The sequence below is a fragment of the Eurytemora carolleeae genome, unplaced genomic scaffold (genome assembly GCF_000591075.1).
Source record: "Eurytemora carolleeae unplaced genomic scaffold, Eaff_2.0 scaffold63, whole genome shotgun sequence".
NCBI lineage: Eukaryota > Metazoa > Arthropoda > Copepoda > Calanoida > Temoridae > Eurytemora > Eurytemora carolleeae.
In genome coordinates, this window is record NW_019396024.1 from 96,193 (window position 1) to 117,003 (window position 20,811).

At 29.9% G+C, this 20,811-nt stretch overlaps 1 protein-coding gene across 1 annotated transcript; it reads left to right on the top strand.

The window, feature by feature from the left end:
- Positions 1 to 7,708: 7,708 nt before the first annotated feature.
- LOC111703763 (uncharacterized) lies at positions 7,709 to 18,727 on the top strand. Its single transcript, XM_023475843.1, has 5 exons — positions 7,709 to 7,789; positions 9,115 to 9,166; positions 11,854 to 11,936; positions 15,150 to 15,256; positions 16,442 to 18,727. Exons 1-5 carry the CDS (start codon positions 7,726 to 7,728, stop codon positions 16,700 to 16,702), a joined length of 567 nt encoding a protein of 188 aa, XP_023331611.1. The 5' UTR covers positions 7,709 to 7,725; the 3' UTR covers positions 16,703 to 18,727.
- The last annotated feature ends 2,084 nt before the right edge of the window (positions 18,728 to 20,811 follow it).

Genomic DNA, 20,811 nt, shown 5'->3' on the forward strand with positions numbered 1-20,811 from the left:
GACGTCAAAATTCACCATTATTTTGTCCGACAACACCATTTTTCGTTCGGCTTTTTAAAAATTATTTTATTTGAAATTTAAGTATCGTCATGTTGTTTATGATGGTTTAAAATATTAAATCCTGTTTTTTTTTTGTTTTAAAAAGAACATCTTATGAAGGAACAGTAGGCAAAAACAATTCATGAAATTTCATAATCACTCAATTAAATCCAACAAAAATATTAATTTTTAAGTCTGTATCCTAAAGCTCCCAGCCCAATGCAACCTAAAATTTGCAGTTTTTGAGTAAAAAAAATAAAACAACAGAAAAGTGTGTGGTCCAGACGAAAAATACGGGAAGCACACATACTTTCCGTTCTTTGCTAAATTGGGCTTAAATATTGTTATATTTTTCAAACAAAAAGCATTTTAAACAAATTCAACCCATATTGAATTACATGCATTGCTTAAAGGAACTGAGTTTTTGCCACAAACTTAAATGTTCTAATTCCTATATCTCTGCGTCCGGATGGTTTAAATCTTGGAGATTTCAAACTTAGAATATTTGATCTAACAGAATTCATAGTTTGAAATATCAAAGGTCACCGACATTGGGCTGAGAAGATATATGGATGGCAAAAACTCAATTCCTTTGAAAAAAAGTGTTCTAATCCATAAAAAATATACATTCGAAAATGGTGTGGGGTGCCTTCCCACCCTCCCCCTGGGTTCACTTTCTGTAGCTGGTCCTCCTCATTTTTTCCCAGGCAAATTCTTCGCAGGAATGACGTACTTCTAAGAACTCCCTGTTCCCAATCTGAATAGGATAATCTTTAAACTTAAATATATAAAAGACGGATGTGCTAAATTTTCAAACATCTTAAAAGTGGCGTATTTAGAGGGGGGAAGGGGGTTTGTGGGTAATTCCCCCCCCCATATAATCCACCCCCCATTAGCATTCCAGGTTTCCCTATGGATTTTTTAAGCAAAAGTAGAATTTAGGTGGGGTATAATTTCGCCCAGCAAAGGGTAACTAAACAACAAATTTGTCTTTATTAAACTATCTCTTTAAACATCACAAACTCTACGAAACAATCAAAAAGTTTAGAGATTAAGATTATAAAGTATAAAGTTAAAAAAAATTACAGCTTTTCTTCTTAAAAGTAAAATAAATATATAATGCACAATTAATGAAATAAATCCAGTTTTTACAGATTACATAAATGTGTTTTATGTAATCTAAAATCTAAAACTAAACCACTCTTATTGACTGCCCTTAAAAAAAATTGATGACGATCTAATTAATTTTTTTGTATGTCGTGCTTATACACTATCTTTAACAGTTCTGTATGTTATACTCTACTATCTTTGAATCTAAATATTTATGTTAGTTCTTTACTGTGCTAAGAAAAAGAATTGATAAAGAGCTGGTAGGATGAATATTAATAGAAAAGTATTCCCTTGATATATTCACTTTATACATATTCTACTTTTTAAAGAAAATGTAACAATCCAAGAAGAGTTTTGGAGCGGGAACAATGTTTGTAGTTTTTAATTTGTTCTAAATCATTCAAAATATTTAAAATTTTCTATTCGACCAATAAAACAATATTTTAAAGAACAATTCATCACCATTCAGTTCTAACTCAAAAGGGATTAAGACCAGAAACAGAAATTTTTAATTCCTAAATTTTTACAACATGCATGATTGTGTAAACCTTTAATATTTCATACTTAGATTATTTCATCTAAAAGAATTCACAGTTTGAAATAACTAAGGTCCACTGGGTCTACGACATTGAGTTAAAAAGATTTAATCAGATTTTGATGTTTAACCATTGAACTGAGCTGTAGAACTTCATAATTACCAAAATTACCAAAAGTAATATATTTTGTGTGTACTACTAAAATAACAACAATTTATATTCTTAAAATTCCATATATACTCAATATTATAAAACGTGATGCTAATGTCTTTTCTAGACTTAAAACATGATTAACTACAGTTTATAAACTCTTCTCATAATCTCGTTTGACTATAGGGATGGGAGCAGCTCTATAAAGTTTGAAGAAAAGAACAAAGAGTCTGGAGTAAAATCTCAGGATTTTAGGTGAAGAGCAGAACCCATGCATAGGACAATCACGGGGTTTTAAGTAAAGTATATCAAGGTCCCTATTTAACCGATTAGATATTAAAATTGAGCCTTTGCTACAAACTCAAATTTTCGAACCCCTATATCTTTGCAACCCAATGGACCTTTGTTATTTCAGACAATTTAAACAATTTCATCAGATTATCTATATAGTATAAATATCTACATCTATATTAATAATGATGATATCTTCGATTTCTTAAGACTGTTGAATTTAACAGCGGGATTCAAGTAAACATATTAATTCTCTCCTCATAAGTTCTTAATGCTTTATTGCTTAAAACACCTTCGGCTATAAATTATAAAGTTTTTTAGAGCGCATTTTGTCTAAAAAATAATAACATAAAATTAATATTCAAAGTTAACGCAGTTTATGTATGGCAAGATGATGGAATAATCATCACTCATTCTTTTATTTTTTATTTAGGTTTTATGGAATATTTATGATAAAATATGAATAAAGAAAAACCTTACAGGGCAACAAATATTACTTTTGTTGAAAGACAATAGTTAAGCCTGCCTTTTTACACAAAAAGCTTTACTAAGGAATTGAGCCGGTTGTCACAAACTCTGATTTTCGAATCTCTATACCTATGTCGTAGTGAAAGGTTTAAACCATCAAGTTGCAAAGATACAGGGATAAGTAAACTAGACCTGGTGGCCTGATAATGCTGCGAGAATTGTATTTTAAACCGCCGAATCAAAATTTGATTGTTAATCAACAAAAATATTTTAATAGTTAAAACATTTTAAATATTTGAACCGAAATAATTTAAGGTCACAAAATATCTAAAAAAATGTCTTGATGAGCAAATCAATCAGTTTTTAACTTGATTATTCTCTGGAAATTTTAATAAACATGCTAAAATGCCTTGTCAGCAGACAAAGTTAATTTCTTTTTATGTTTTCCGAGCTGGTGACTGATTTTATCTTTGCAAATAAATTGTTATGCCCCAAAATTAATTTAAAGTGTAATTGATTGAAAACGTTGATGAATAAATTTTCTCTCCCTAGCCGAGAAGTCTCAGAAAATCAGTTCTGCCCCCAATCCATTTATCCAATCTTCTTAAACTAGACCACATCAGAGCAATTCTAACTAGGATTTCAGATAGAATTCTAGTTTAGGAAAACTAGCTTGAATATTAGCTAAGCTATACTAAAATAATTCTCAGTGCTAAAATAATTCAAATGGTAGAAGCAAATGAAATGAATGTTGAATATTTATAACATGCTTAGTAAAAAGCAACTAATCAAATCTGTAAACAAGCAGGCTTAGGATAACTGATAACCCCAATGCATTGCGCAAGAAGAGTAAAACAGATAAAAAAGACATTTCAACATACTTAACCGAGTTTTAAATAAACTTTTAAAGGAATTGGGCTTTTGAAACCCAATGTCGTACACCTCAGATATTTAAAACTATAAATTCTGTTAGATGAAATAATCTTAATTTGAAATGTTAAAGGCTTACTCCATCAGGTTGGAAAGATTTAGGGATTCGAAAATTTAAGTTTGTTGTGGGGGGGGGGAGGATCAAAGATATAAGTTCTACAAAAAAACTGATTGAATAACTGAGAAAGTTTTTTTTTGTCACCTACCAAATACATTTAAAGATAAAAGTTTCAGTTAACTTTCTTTATTTTTTTTCTTTACTGATACAGCACGGACATAATTATGGCTATAGTTAGTTTCACAGATCTGCGGCAACATTTTTATTAGCATAATTTTTAACTTTTCCCTTCACTACAGTGAACACTGAGCAACATCTTGATGAACAAAAGTTACAGTGAGAAGTTTTTTTTAAATGTCGCTAAGTTTTTCTTATTTACAATTTCTGCAACTAATGTATTTTTAAAAATTAGAGAACGCATTTTTTATAATTAATTTAGTGACATCGCGACGGTTCTCAGTTCTGGTTTCTGGTTCTCACGAGTTAATACATTAGAAAAACCAAAATTCAGTGATTCAACTAAACAAAATTTTTTTTCCCCTTTTTAACCTTCTTAAAACCTTTTGAAACAGTGAGTTTAAATGGTTTATTCATATAAGGGGTTGTTTACCTATTTAAAAATACACTAAATATCCTAATATTCGAATTTAGTATCACAGCTTAGCCTATCAAAGATGTTCCCAAGAGCCCAAATACTCATATTTCTCTGTTCAATGTTTATTTTAAAACCCGGTTTTTAAAGAATCTCGCATATTTTGTCGATGTTTTCAAAAGATTAGACCAATTGTCTGTTTATCTCTCCATTTGTCTCTCTGTTTGTTTGCTTGTTTTTCTGATCGATCATAGCTCATGAACTCCTTGACCAATTTGCCTCAATTATTTTGATTGGGGAACTCGATAGAACGACATTAATGTTTTCTAGGTTTAAAGATTTCGCGAACAATTTCAATACTTAAAATACTTTTTAATCTATAGTGCAGTGCGTAACGTACATACTTACGTTAATGTATTCCGTGGATGTATTAATTTGATGTGTATGACAGGGACTGCGGGGAATGGTTTCTGTAACCTAGCAATGGTGCCAAATATAAATATTTACTCATAATCTTTTAATCTTTGTCATACAAATATATTTTTTTCCTAGTAATTCAAACCCTTTAATTCTTACGTTTACCACTGGGATTTTATTAATTAGTGCTTAATTGTACTTGTGTCTAAGATGTATACTTAAACGTTATGTTTGAAAGTTGTTCTAAAATTCAAGTAAGAATTCAAAACTTGTTCAAATTCATGACATTTTTTGCCGTCTTTATCTATATATTATTTATGACATGGCTTTATTTCTTTTTTAATTCTAGAGTCTCCTTTATTTCGCATCATAATCAATAATATCAATCAATATGCTATTGTAAAACAGAAAACTTGACAAAACTATGGTTCCCAGAAATTTTGTGTGAAACATGACACGACAGCTGAATTATATACATTCGTAAAAATGTAGTATATGATCTAGTTCGATAAACTTTGTTCCGTCACGGCACGTAAAATCTCTATTTAAGTTGATATGTTCAGAATACAGCAATCCTTTATCTAAAGGTTAATATTCTTCTCTTCTGTTTATTTGAATATTTTCGCCGTTTTTCTTAAACACATTGTTCTTAGTAGTTTATACATGCCCTGTTGGATATTCCTCTGAGAGAGTATAAAACAGCGAAACTAATTTCAACTTCTAATATACCGCATTTCTCAAACTGTCCCATTATTCATGCGGGTGTGATATTTATAAATTTTTTTGAAATACATTAAACACATACATTAAAAAATTTATCGAAACCGATATATATGCAAGATGGAAAACGGACAAAATAAAATCATTTTCAAATTTATTTTTTCCGATTTTTGTGATGATTGGAAGAAGCAAAGTTAAATTAAATTATCTTTAATTACAATTTGGTTTAAAGGAGTAAAATTTAAGTTGTGTCTCAGACTGAAGACAAAAGATAGATCCGTCCTACAGGATACATTCGTTCTACAGGACTCATCCTCGGAGCAGAACCAGGGTTCGGACAGTTAACCTCTGCACTTCTTCTCAATAAGATAGCACACCACGTAATAATATAACACTAAACTATGTAGATTATATAAGATGGCTATTGTATTAAAAATGAATTTACGCACATGTAAAATAAAGTAAATTTGTAAGAACCGGAAAATTCTTAAATAGAAAGACGACTTTTAGACACAAATTTTGATTCTAAATAGTCAAATGAACATTTAACTATTTTATTTGTAACAACATTAAATACACTTAATTGTTACTTGAATATCGACATCCTATTTCACAATTTTCTGGTTCTTACAAGATACGTCTTCAAAGGAATTGATTTTTTGCCACAAACTCTGATGTTCTAATCCTAATATCTTTGCCATCCAATGTCGTAGACCTTATATATTTCAAACTATAAATTCTTTTAGATCAAATAATCTAAGTTTGAAATGTCTAAGGTTTTCGTCATCAGGTCGAACAGATGTACAGATATAGGGATTAGAAAATTCGAGTTTGTTGCAAAGACTCAACTCCTTTCAAGTCTTCTAAAAAAAAATATCCTAACTTCAATTCTTTAAACTTTACACAAATTACAACAAAAAGACTTTTTAAGAAAAAAGGGATGTTTTCAATTATTATTAACTTTTTGTTTATCATTTTATAAATATTTTCAATACATTAAATTATATATTCTATTTGTATTTTTATATTATTTTATATGTAATATTTATATTTTTAAGGTTAAAGATAAGGTATTGTTTATAAAGCACTTGTTTTCTAAATGGTAGAATTAGATATTATCTCTAAATGTTGAGGTTTAATTTTCCTCCTCTCAACTTCTCATAGCATAGAAATTCCAAATCCTTATCTCTTCTCTTTGCTGAGTTTTTATTTCAAAGCGTTCTTTCATCTGTTGTAAAACTTCATCGGTATTCAAGAGTTTGCCGAGATTTGATCTGCTTAAGTCCCTGTCATATTTTTAAATATATTCAGACTTTCATGGTAAAGCCAAACTTTATAAAAATTCGGACAGAACAATTTCCGTTTTCCCACACGGATTTTACTCTATATATTTAGAACCGCAACACTGTGTTCTATTAAACAATCGGCGGGGATTGAGATTTGTCGGGGAAGTCGCAACTTGGGTAAGGGGGTGGGGGGTTAAATGTGAAAATGTATGTTTAATGAAATCCTATAGTTTTTTATCATGTTATTTTAATCATTTTTTTTCACCAATTTTTGACCTTAAAATTACCCAAGGGGGAGGGGCGCCCGCCCCTCTTCTCCCTAGGATAATTCTCGCCCCTCTGAAAATCCTACTTACGATCAACAAACTATTAAAGATTACTAGTTAATAATCTAAGTTTGACTTTTTTACATGTTTGTCTCTGTAAAATGTCCGTGTCCACGATCTTTAGATAGGACACATCATCCCCATAGTAATAACAACTATTTTAAATATATTTAGCTGTCTAAATTAGATCTATTTAAGTTGTTAAAGTTTTTTTTGTTAAATTTTGAATTTGTGAATTATACATTATACACTATACAGCCATTTTGCAACCATGCCTAAACTATTTGATCTAAATGAACCTGAATTAAATGTTTGTAATTAGCAGAACTGAAACATTAGAATTAGATTTATCTGACAAAATTTTAACGTTTTCATGAAATTTTGTTTTAAAGCTCAAAGTTTTAATTTCTTGATCGAATCACGTATATAATAAATACATCTTGGGTAACTTTGTAGCAAATGCATATATATTTTTTCCTCCTAGTTTGGAGAATTGTAGATAATATAATACAATTTTCCCCCAATATCTTAGCATAGAAAATATTCTTGAGATTGGTTCACTGACCACTGTTAATACTCCTAGAAACGCAGAAACTTGCTTAATAATTCAATTTCGTTAAATTTAAACTTTTTTACAACAAGCAGTTTAAAAATGAAAGCCATAAACAAATGATTTATTAATAATTCTAATATTTCTAATATATACTTATTTATCGTGCGTACATCTTAAATACTTAAAGCAAATATTTTTAACAAACATCGAATAAGGAAAGAAAAAAGATTTGCTATAGATTAGAATGAGATGAAGGGAAAAGGAACAATATCCCTCTCCCTTCTTTATACGCTGCACATGCTACCTTCAGTAGGTAAGTAGGTACTTTTGAAACTCCGTCAGCACATTTTCCCGAATTGAGTGCAAAAAGGCAAGCAGACATGACCATTGACAACATCTTTTCTCTTCAGCTTTTTTGTCTTCGGGCCATGTTCCGAGCAATTTCGTTCCCGTCATTTATTACTTTTTTAAATGGCAAAGGAATTGATTCTTTGTAACAAACTCTGATTTTCTAATACATATATTTTTTCCATCTGATGCCGTAAACCTTTGATATTTCAAACATAGTTTTTTTCATATAACAGAATTCATAGTTTGAATTATATCTAAGCTCTACGGCATTGGATTACAAAGATATAGAGATTAGAAATCATAGTTTGTGACAAAGACTCAATTCCTTAAGTGCATTCAATTTACGTCTTACAAAATCCAGCCACTTCATGCAAAAGATATATATAAATATCTTTATATTTTAACTTAAAATGAATTAATATGAATTAACTTTCCTCGAAAATGGTTTATTTCAACATTATGAACATTATAAATGATGTACCATAATATACTCTTTAAGTTAAAAGAAAGCTATTACCAGTGTGCACAATTTAAAGAGATAATTGTAAAATACACTTTTTTGAAATTTACAATTAATAGTGTGAATTTTCTTATCTGTTCTTTAAACAATTTGTGAATATTAAAATGTAATGAATGCTAGATAGCAATAGTTGCATGTCCGATTAAACATCTAATTTTCTATAAAATGATTCCATTGTTATTTTCTAATGGTCCATCAGAGACCCTAAAAAAGAAAATCTAAATGTTTTTATTTTGTCACGAATAGTTTTCAAAAATAAGAAGCTGAAGAAAATATAAAAGAATCTTCTCATGCTTTCATATTTAATAAATTGTTTTTATATTTCTTGTGATAAAACTATTCTGCCCATTGTTGTCCGAAATAACAAGTCAGCATAGATACAACCCTCTTTCTTTCCTTCCCTTTAACACATTTATACTAATTCTTTCCCCATTAAAATATTTTGTAATTCTGTTTTACTCTTTTTCAACTTTCGTATGTTCATTCAGAATGTAGAATTAATTTGTATAAAATTATTAACACTTATTAATAAACTTTATAATTTTAACTGTTTTCTTTCACACTACTAATACTGGGACTAGAAGTGTTTTTCTGTAAATTGAATTATAAAGTTTCCAAAGCCTATTTCTATTTCAGGTATTTTCCCTTGAAAAGGAAAAAATAAAGAGATCAGTTTAACTATTCATATATATTCAACCAATTTGTGTAGTTTATCTTTTTTCGCTTATTTTATTTTTGTTTGTTGTCTGACTGAGTTTTAATTTCAGCTCCTGTTCTGTACTGCTATGTTTGTGATGATTGTCCTGAGTCTAGTCTCAGGTATTTATAGTTTTTAAAAAAAATAAAGATTACTGTTTTTGGAATCTTTTGCAACCATCCTGACTATTGACCTATTAAATAATAATTTTATGGTTGACAGATAAAGCATGCATTTTTATAAAACAGAACTAATATTAATTAGTGTCTTTGTCAAATCCCTTCAATATGCTTTCTTAAAAATATTTACATGAATTAGATTCGTTTTACACATTTTAGGTATACCAGGGTTTTAGGGCGCTTCGCGCCCATCTCCTATTTGAACTTTTAATTGTGGCTTTATCTGTGAGCATCTTCTCTTTGTACAGTATAAAACAAAAACAAGTTTGCGGATTTCATAATATTTGTTCGCGCATTTTCAAAATTTTACAAAAATAAAAACTTTTAAGCACAAATTTTTGAAATTTTGATCATTCATAAACCTTCGCTGGGGTCACGTGAGGTCACACACAAAATTTTGGCCCGATCGGTCCAGCCGTTTTGACGTTTATCGGACACAAACAGACAGACAGACAAGCAAAGTATATAAATAGAATACTAGGCTTTTAGGGCGCTTCGCGCCCATCTTCTATTTAATTGTGAACATGTTCTTTTTGTTTACATTTTAAAACAAAGAAGAAAAAAAATTCGCGGATCTTCAAGAATTTAATTTTTTTTTACAAAATTAAAAACCTTTAAACACATTTTAAAAAAATCTTTATCATTCATAAACCTTTCCTGTGGTCACGTAATGTCCCACAAAAAATTTGGGCCCGATCGGTTCAGTTGTTTTGACGTTTATTGAATACAAACAAACAGACAGACAAACAGACAAGCCAAATTTATATATAGAATATTAAATCTGTTTCAGTTTGATTTTATCTAACTAGAAATTCAAGGCGCTTCGTGCCCTTCTTTCTAGCCTTATAGGGCGCTTCGCGCCCATCTTCTAAATTAATTGTGAACATGTTCTCTTTGTGTACATTGTAAAACAAAACAAAAATAAATTGCGGATTTTCACAAAAAATTTCGTGGATTTTCAAAATTTTCAAAAATTTAATGAAGATCGAATTTTGATGGAGACAAATATTTGAAATTTTGATGATTCATAAACCTTCCCTGGGGTCCCTAAATGTCCCACAAAAAATTTGGGCCCGATCGGTTCAGCCGTTTTGACGTTTATTGGATACAAACAAACAGACAAGCCAAATTTATATATAGAAAGAGAGCCTTACTCCCAAGTAAATTATTAATTTCTTTGCTATAAGTAATTATTTTATGAGAGAGTGTCACAAGCAGCTCACAATGTAGCTCACAAAATCAAGACTTTTGAAATGCTAAGAAAAAAATAAGTAAAATTATAGAGAACATTTTTTAAATCGAGGCTTAATGAGAAAAAAATGTTTTTGGATCTTTTTGTATAAATTCCAATTGCTATAGTTTTTCGTTTTAAAACCAATTTCACGGCCAGAAAGAACGGTTAAAATTTAAAGAAAATTAATTTTTTCACCGAAAAGAGTTTCCGTATTTGCTTTCATATACCTTGTTAAAAGATAATTATAATCAAAGTTTTTTATTTAAAAAGATACCACTTTGAATAAAATATCTATCCGGCAAGATATCTAGTATTTATTGGAGAGAATTGCCTCTGTAGTCTTTTGAGATCGCTAGATGGTCATGAGGGGTATTAAGCAAGGGGGGGGGGGATATGGTAAAAAAAGTTTCAAATAAGGTAGTTTACAATCCCAATTGAGAGAGGCGGATTAGAAAAATTCATTGTAGGACGGATTTGAAAGATGTACAACCACGGATTATTATTTTTTTAAGGACGGGTTAGAAAAGATTTGTCCTAGTACTGATTAGAAAGGTTCATGTTAAGGCTGATTTTAAAATGTTTTAGGATGAATTTTAAAGATGTGTGCAAGGACACATAAGAAAGATTAATAAGGGCGGATTTGAAAGAGTTTTGGTACGACGAATTAAAAATATTTTTGGTAGGACGACTTAGAAATATTAATGGTAGGACGGATTATAAAGCTTTATAGTGGGCGGATTAGAAAGCTTTATAGTGGGCGGATTAGAAACTTTCATGGTAGGACAGATTACGAAGACTCATGGAAGGACGGATGTAGAAGTGGAATAATGGACAAAATAAAATGGATTAGAAAAAGACTCCTGGTAGGAAGGGTGTAAAGGTAAAACCTTTAAAAGCTTGATTATGATTATCTTAACAACATTAAAAAGCTATATGAAGTGTTAAATTCGGCGCAAAATTTTCTTGGAGGCATTTCAAATTTTTTGATTTTCTTTAGGCCGGCTTATTGTGAACGGAAATGAATGAAATTAATTCATTAATTACTTTTCTGAAAAAAATCTTTTAAGGCTGCATGTTAAGGTTGCTTTAAAGGAATTGAGTCCTTCCCACATCCTGAAATTTTCTAATCTTTGCATCCTTATGAACCTTTTATATTTAAAATATAGATTATTTGATCTTACAGACTTCATAGTTTAAAATATCTCAGGTCTGCGACATTGAATTGCAAAGATATAGGGATTAGAAAATCAGAGCTTGTGACCTAGACTCAATTCCTGTGTACTTGTAGGGAAATTCCAAAAAAGAGATTTCCTAAGTTTTTAATTCAATTACACGGGTACATGGTTTTAGCCTAAACTCATTTTTTATCCTCAGCACTCACTCATTCCTTTTCTAGGCCACTCCGTCACATGTCTGCGTGCCCTGATGACAGCTACGTTTCATGCATAGCAACTCTCACTACTTTCGCAAACTTTAGGAGTAGGTTTTTTTTTCAAGCAACCACAGCTCAGAAGCTTGTTTGTCTTATACGTACATTTAGTTTTTTCCATCTGTATATACACAATTTAAACAAAGATAATATTAATGGTGAACGAAGCATGTTATTCGCCAAAAAAATTTACTTCACATGAAAAGTTTGAATCGTTTACATTAAAAAAAAAGCTAAAATCGTTACTCAAGCGACGACTAAGATGTTTTCTTTATGTTCAGAAATACAGATATTTAAGAATCATAAAAATTAAATGAAATACGAAGAATTGTTATATCTAATAAGAGGGATGAGTTGTTATTTTTATTTTTATTCTTCCATCTTTTCTCAACCGCTCATCGCTTTCTTTTTAAATCTCGTTACTTTTCTTTTCTTCAACTTTTCTTCAAACCTGAGGTTGCGTTTTTATAAAAAGAATTAATAAATTCATCCGACAAGTATATGTATATATATATATTTACACAAGTGAATAAAATACTTCGGACCGGACTTGTCGGATATATATGAATACATATATATATATATATAACCCCTGGGTTCTCTCAAAAATTGTCATCCAATTTGGTTTGGCCAACAGCATTATATATATATATATATATATATATCAGTTGAAACGCAACAATATACATATATATATAAAGGCTAAAAAATTGGATTCTTTTAATATCACGTACAACGCCGGGCCCTTCAGCTAAAGTCATAATTAAAAACCAACCGTGGGTAAATGGCTGGAGTAACTATGAGTAAGGTCAGAGTAATCTAGGCTACGCCGGGCACCTCAGCTTTTTTCTATGTAATAAATCTCTTCGCTCATATATATATGTTTGATCATATAACTGGACAAACGGTTAAACCAAATTGTCCGAAAATTGTTGAGGAGACCCATGGGTACCAGGTACCCTGGGTTCACATAAGCTAAAAAGATAATAAGGGAATTTTTGAAATTCCACGGGCAACGCCGAGGACAGCTAAAATTATGACTTTAAACAAAGCGCGAGTAATTATGAGTAACATTAGCAATTCAGCTGGTATACATATATTAATTATTATTAATATTAATTAATCAACTGATGATTCCCGCAACTCCCAAGGCATGAAACATCATGTGTAGTAAAATCTTGAAATGTATAAAATGTTTTAATTTGATGCTGATTCCTTAAATATATTATATATACTGTAATGTATACTGTAAACATAATACTTGCACATATGCTTACTATGCTGAAGTATAAACCAGGAAATACACATTGAATACCGACTTGGAAACTTTCAGTATTGCAATAAATTATGTTTAAAACACTTTACTTTCAAATTCCAAAAGGTTCTTCTTAAATGTTTTTAACGGTAAACCCCTTTCTGAAAAGATGAAAACGAAAATGATTTATTTGTATAAAAAAAATACAGATAATGTGCAAGCTGAGACAAACCTTTTATCCATAAATCGTATATTCATATCTAAAATGTTCTTCTTTTCAATATCTGATTTTAGTTGAGCCGTTAGAACTTTAATCCCTTGGATACCCTGTTTACCCCCCGGCCAATAGGATTCAAAAACTACGCAAACAACACAATTTGCATATGATTCAAATGCTTCTACTCATAGTGTATTCTGCATTCCTGATAAAACTACATAAAATATCTTTTTATTTTATTAGATATTTAAATACAAATTTTCATGAAAGAAATACAAAAACCTAATTATCTCAGTGAAAGACATGTTTTTCTCCAACTTAACGGATTTTTCATTAATTAAAGTTAGAAAGCTGCTTCTACTAAAAAGTGACCGGATTAGACGGAAACCCTTGAAGATCTGACGATTAAAGGCTTAGCTTAATCTCTTCTCAATTTTCACTAGTATTTAAAATATAATTAAAAAATTCTAAAGATCAAGTAGCCATTAGTATAAAAGTTAAACATATAAAAAGATTTCCATTACGTTAACATAATGTGCATAAATGTTTCTTTGCCTTTAATTCTCTATGTTTTAAGTTTTCATTGTCATTTCTAGTAAACAACTTTTTGATGCATAAAAAGATATGATTTGTAATTTCTATGACGAGGCATACTTGCCTGACAATTTAACCATTGAGATCCATAAAAAAGTTTATAATAAAATGATGTATAAAAAATACTTTTAATTCATAGACGAGGCAAACTTGGCCGACTATTTAATCTTTTTGTAAATCCGTAAAAAAAATTATGAAACAAAATGATGCATAAAAATATTTTAAATTCATAGACGCCTCATACTGTCCGACAATTTTACCTTTGTGTAAATCCATACAAAGTATGTAATTTATGGGTTTAGAATTTTATCAATTACTTATCCGTGTAACTAAGAATTTGAAACTTAAAGGGAGTGTTCGCGAAAAATGAAAGGGGGTATAGGCTTAATGCGATAAAAAAAAGCGATTTTGATCGCTATTTATCTTACTTCTATCTGTTGCGCCTATAAGGAGAAAATTGTTAAAGACGTCTCATACCGAATAACTTAGCGCCCATACAAATTCAGAAAATTGCAACATATGACTTAGACCGTAAAAAATCAATTTAATTTCAAACAAATCATTCAGATATTACAAACTATAGTCATCGATTATCTTTCGCCACATTTGTATATAGTTTATATTTTATAATATTTTTTAATTAATTTTTTTGAATTTGATTATTTCTGTTGTCACTTGCGCAACTATCTAACAATGCCACGCACCACTCACATTTTTCGAAATCCGTTAAAACGTTTTCTAAAAAAATAAAATATTATAAAATATAAACTATATACAAATGTGGTGAAAGATAATCGATGACTATAGGTTGTACTATCTGAATGATTTGTTTGAAATTAAATTGATTTTTTACGGTCTAAGTTGTATGTGCAATTTTCTGAATTTGTATAGGCGCTAAGTTATTCGGTATGAGACGTCTTTAACAATTTTCTCCTTATAGACGCAACAGATAGAAGTAAAACTAGTAGCGATCAAAAGCGTTTTTTTATCGCATTAAGCCTATACCCCTTTCATTTTTCGCGAACACTCCCTTTAAAAGTTTTTAATATTGAGTAACGTTTAAGCATTAACAGAACGTGATTTTATGGAGGGTAGGGGGAAGTATGTTTTTTTGACTAATACACTTTTTCCAATAACGTTTAGATGGGTTTGGATACAAACTGTTTACGTAAGATATCGGATCAATTTTTGTTTTAGCAATCAGCCGTGGATGTAGTAAGGCTCCTGCTGTTTCACGTAGAAGGGAGAGATACAGTAAATACAATGGAGCTGTCTGCTCACAACACACTGTCAATATTATGAGGGTAAGTGAGCACTTTCTCTAGAAACCAAAATTAATTATTTTCAGTTAAATTGTTTATCCCCCTTCCCGAATTCATTTAATAATAAATATATTTAAAATTCATGGGTTTCAAGACTTTTAACTTGAGACTGCTTGACAAATTTTGCTTAAACGATAAACAACCCATTTCTTACTTTGAATAACTTATTGGGGTGGAGAGTTTAGTTCTTTCAAGTTATGTATTTTAATTCTAAATTCTAAAGGGTTCTTTATTAATCTTGAAAATGATTTCCTAAATTATAAAATAGACATTACGGAAAATAAAGCTAATTTATGTATATATTTTTACTATTTGTTTTTACTCACCAACAAATTCCTTTTCTAAAGATGAATGAGTATAAAATCAATTACCTTTAAAGGGAGTGACCGACTATGTAAGGTAGTTGAACTGAGTATGCAGTGTTGTGGAAAGTTTCTTTCGGACATATTGAGACATATTAAACGTTTTAAAGATCTGCAAATCCTGAGTTTGAGAGCAAATTCGATGTTCAAAACTTCTACTTTGGGGGTGGATACGTTTTCGACATAAAATATAAAAAAGTTCTACAATTAACTACAGACGTCATGAATAGGAACATGTTGAGAAAATAAAAATTAATCTTATCATCGAAAATAAGTAATCTTGTTCAATTATTAGTTTATATTATCTCATTATTCTGGTTTCTCATTATTCACAAAGATGTTCGCAGATTTTCTAGAATTACTCTTGAAAAGACGACATTTGAAGAATTTGAAGGAATCTGCGCATAAATTCAAAGAAAATTATAAATTCAATATAATAATGAAAACGAAATAATCGATTTTAGCATTGATTTATTGACACATTTCTTTTGAGAAATATGTTGCTATACATCTAATTAGACTACTTTATAATTTTTACTTTATTTTTCGTTGTCGTTATTTAATAATTTAAAAAAAACTAATTCTGAAAACGTATCCACCTCCAAAGTAGGAGTTTTGAACGTCGAATTTGCGCTCAAACTCAGGATGTACAGATCTTTAAAAAGTTTAATATGTCTCAAATGAATCCGAAAGAAGCTTTCCACAACACTGCATACTCAGTTCAACTACCTTACATAGCCGGTCACTCCCTTTAAATTGATATAAAAAATCCATCTTTATGTAAGTTTTCTTTTCTTGTTGACAGGCAACTGTTTGTCTGTGTGGTCGGGACACCTGTAATGGGCCTAGTCTACCTCCAAAAGATTTCTTGGAGAACGAAAGTGATATCATAGACATTGATGAGGTTGTGAAAGAGATGAACGAAGTCAAAGAGGTTAAACCGGCTCCAGTGGCCTCCAAAGCCTTTAGAGATTCGGCAATACCAATTATTTTTCTAATTTGGATAACAGTAAGAACTGGCTACAGGGTAATAGTTGTTCCGACACCAATACTATTCGGAACATAGTTTTTAAACTAGGATATCAATATGGTGTATCTTACATTGAGAGAAATTGATGAAGTTTGATCCTGAACATTCTTATATCTGGGGCAAAATTTAATTGTGTGTCTTTTTCTTAAAATACAACTTCAACTGGTTTTAACAGTAATATTATTATCATTTTGATTTTTTTTAAATTCAAGATCTATTTTGTATTTGAATTAATCTTATCTTCGCATGAAGTTGTGAGCGTGAACGAGGTTAATTTTATTGAATTGTTAATAGTATCTATAATAAATGTAAATAAGGATATACATATTTCAAATATACCGACCAATAAGACAGTAAACTAACAATTTCTAAATCATATTTTTAATTTTAAACTGGGAAAAGAATTGATTTCCCCTCAGTCCAAAATTGTCTAACTTTCATCCTAATGTCAAACAAACTGTAAAACAAATACGAAAAAAAATTAAATGATATAATTTTATTAAATGATATAACGTTATTAAATAACCTTAGATATATCGAACCTTATGTTTTTCTTATCAATGTCTGAGATAACGGTTAAGTTGCATGTGGCTCAAAACTCTTATCGAAATATAAAAAAATTGTTTTCAGATTCATTAGAATTGTTTTAAGGCAAAAGTTAAGCTTCAAGTGTTCTACTCGCCATTCTTGATGCAGCCATTTACATTGTTGAAAAATATTCTTAAGAATTTATGTAAAGAATTTAAGTTTACAAATTACGAGATGAAAATTTGGATTTATAAAATAGTTTAAGTTCTTTTATTCTGGGTGGCATACTGGATGCATTCTGGCCGATAAACTTTGTTTGATGCATTTCGATTGAACTTTAAGAAATATAAAGTGCAAAATAAAAAGACGAGTTTTTTATATTGATAAACTAGCTTGTACTTCTAACTTGACCAGAATTCATTCTGGCCCGAAATAGAGCTAATTCATTTGATGTACTGCATTTTTAGTTAATTAATTTACTGAAAAAGATTTTAAAGCTAAAAGCATTATTCAAACACTAGTCAACTCTCTGTGTGAGAATTAGTGATGGTAGAAAAAACATCTGTTACTTTCCATAAAGTTTCTTCACATCAATAACTTTTCCCTAGAATTGAGATTTACCGGGCAGTTTGGGCAGTCATTACTTTTTCAATTTTAAACTTTAAATTAAACTTAGTAAACATTTGGACAAATTCAGAGAATGGGACAACTAATATTTTTTCGACTTTTTCTTTAACTTCTGTCTCATAAAAGCAAGAATGAAGAACCTTATATTTTGCCTTGTTTTGTGAGCCCCATGTAGTAATTGTGAACATTTCAGCTATGAACTTGATCCTTTCGACTAGAAGTTCAGAAATATCATTCTGTCGTTCTATCTCTGTCTTTAAAAAATTCCCGGCTCATACCTTTATAAAAGTTTGCTCTCTTCCTTTCCAGCCATGCCAGGACACTGTCTGAAGCGCCCTTGGCCTAACAAAAGAAAAATCAGAGTTAGGTGTGAACTCAAAGAAAGTCTGGTTTAAACTTTAAACCCTATATCTTGGCAACTTGAAGGTATAATTGTATATTTCAACTAATTGTTTTCCAGTTTTAGATATTAATGGTCTAAAGCATTAGGGAGCAAATAAGTAAGGATTAGATAATTAAAAATTAGTAAAGAAAAAAATTTTCAATCATTTTTATTTCTCTAAATTTTAGAGCGCTACTGAAAGAAAAACACAATAAAAAGGATAAACTTTAGATATTATCTGAAGACTTTTAATGGGAACATTTTGAATCGGAGCTTTTACACTATTTTCTTCTTTCAGTAGATAATTTGTATCTATAAATTATTTCTACACTTCCGTTTAATAAATGGTACAAGCCAGATTCATTTCCTAATATCTAAAAATCTCAGATATTCCAAATTGATCAATTATGTTTTTATCTTCGTTGAAGACTGTGAGATACTCCCATTAGCGCCGTGTATTTAAAAAAATGGTAATTACATAAATGTACTTAAAGGGAGTGTTCGCGAAAAATAAAAGGGGGTAAAGGCTTAATGCGATAAAAAAGCGCTTTTGATTGCTACTAATCTTACTTCTATCTGTTGCGTCTATAAGGAGAAACTTGTTAAAGACATCGCATACCGAATAACTTAGCGCCAATACAAATTCAGAAAATGGCAACGTCCGACTTAGACTGTAAAAAATCCATTTAATTTCAAACAAATCATTCACATAGTACAACCTATAGTCATCGATTATTTTATAATATTTTATTTTTTTTTAGAAAACGTTTTAACTGATTTCGAAAAATGTGAGTGGTCCGCGGCATTCTTAGATAGTTGCGCAAGCCGCAAGAGAAATAATCAAATTCAAAACAAATTAATTTCAAAATATTATAAAATATAAACTATATAAAAATGTGGCGAAAGATAATCGATGACTATAGGTTGTAATATCTGAATGATTTGTTTGAAATTAAATTGATTTTTTTTACGGTCTAAGTCGTATGTTGCAATTTTCTCAATTTTTTATGGGCGCTAAGTTATTCGGTATGAGACGTCTTTAACAATTTTCTCCTTATAGACGCAACAGATAGAAGTAAGATTAGTAGCGATCAAAAGCGCTTTTTTATCGCATTAAGCCTATACCCCCTTTCATTTTTCGCGAACACTCCCTTTAAATTAAAAGTAAAATTGTTTTTAATGTCTATATCTACCTTCATAAGTAGAAATATGGAATCTATGTTAGTAACTTTAATTTGTGTTCAATTACAAAGTTTCATTTTTTCGTAAATGTTGCTTTCGTTCTAAATTGTACACCTAATTAAAAATTGATCATAATTGCGGAAAGAATGTTAAAATGAATGTTCTAGATTCTGGAAAGTTAAGATCGATATGTTTGTAGAAAAAGTTCATTTGTCGAAGTTTTAGGTTTACAAAGAATATGATGAATGTTTTAAAGTGTTTAATCTATAGACAAATCATGAGAACAAATTCTAGGTAGAACAAATATATAAGTTTTTATTTAATCATGTAAAGCTTTTATATTTCTACATTTTCCGATATTCAGAAATATAGTTCTAGGCAAAAGAACTGAAAACTAAGATTGATTTACATAAAGAAATCTAGGTTCATTTGACATTTATTTTATTTTATTGGTTGAGGTTATTTTTCTCTTTAACGTTTCATTTATTTACATTGTTTTGTTCGTTTAGCTGAAAAGAACAACACTTTTTGGGAGTTGTATTTATAGATTCTGTGCAAAAAATATTTTTTGTTTAAAATGTTTAAAATGTAAATTTCCATTTATACAAAATAAAATCATATCAAAATTTTCTTTGTTAATCAGAGAAAAGCTAACATTCTGCTGCATCTCTTTTCCAGGTGCTAATTTATGTTGTGTAAATTTTGACTTGTTGTATCAATTTGAAGTTAAGATTGTTTAATGTTTATAAAAATCAGAAGTTAAAAGATTTTGGTTAGTTGACCAAAAATATATATTGATAAATATATAATCTGTTGATTAAATAATAAATTGATTATAGACCCAAAACTCACGATTCGCAGCAAGAAGTTCTTCAGAAGAAAAACAAATATGGATTTTTCATTTCCCTGTTTATCTTTTCTAAAAACTTTATTTTTTTAGTGGGATTAAGCCAGAGTCACCCTTTTATGTTGCATGATAGTATTATAGTACAGAGTGTCCCAAAAAACATGGGAATTCAGTGACGAATTCGATATCGTCTTCATAAATAATTCTTTGATTTAGTATAGTGATACCTACTGAGAAAGCTGTAATCTGTAAGAGTTTCGTCTGCTATGTTTACATTTTGTTTGTTTATGTTTTGACTGCAACCGGTTGTACTTAGTAAAACAAGAAAATTACAGTATACAAAGAGAGTAAACTTGTCCATATTCACTGTTCATCTTGCGGAGACAATATAGACACATCTTTTCAGTCTTTTACCCTTTTCATTAAATAAACTCTAGCAGACATAATAGTATTATGGCTTTTGAAATTAGGTATTACAATGCTAATTCATAACAAAGACGATATCGAATTCGTCACTGAATTCCCATGTTTTTTGGGACACCCTGTAGTATCTTTTAATCGATGGTTAGCAAGCGAGCA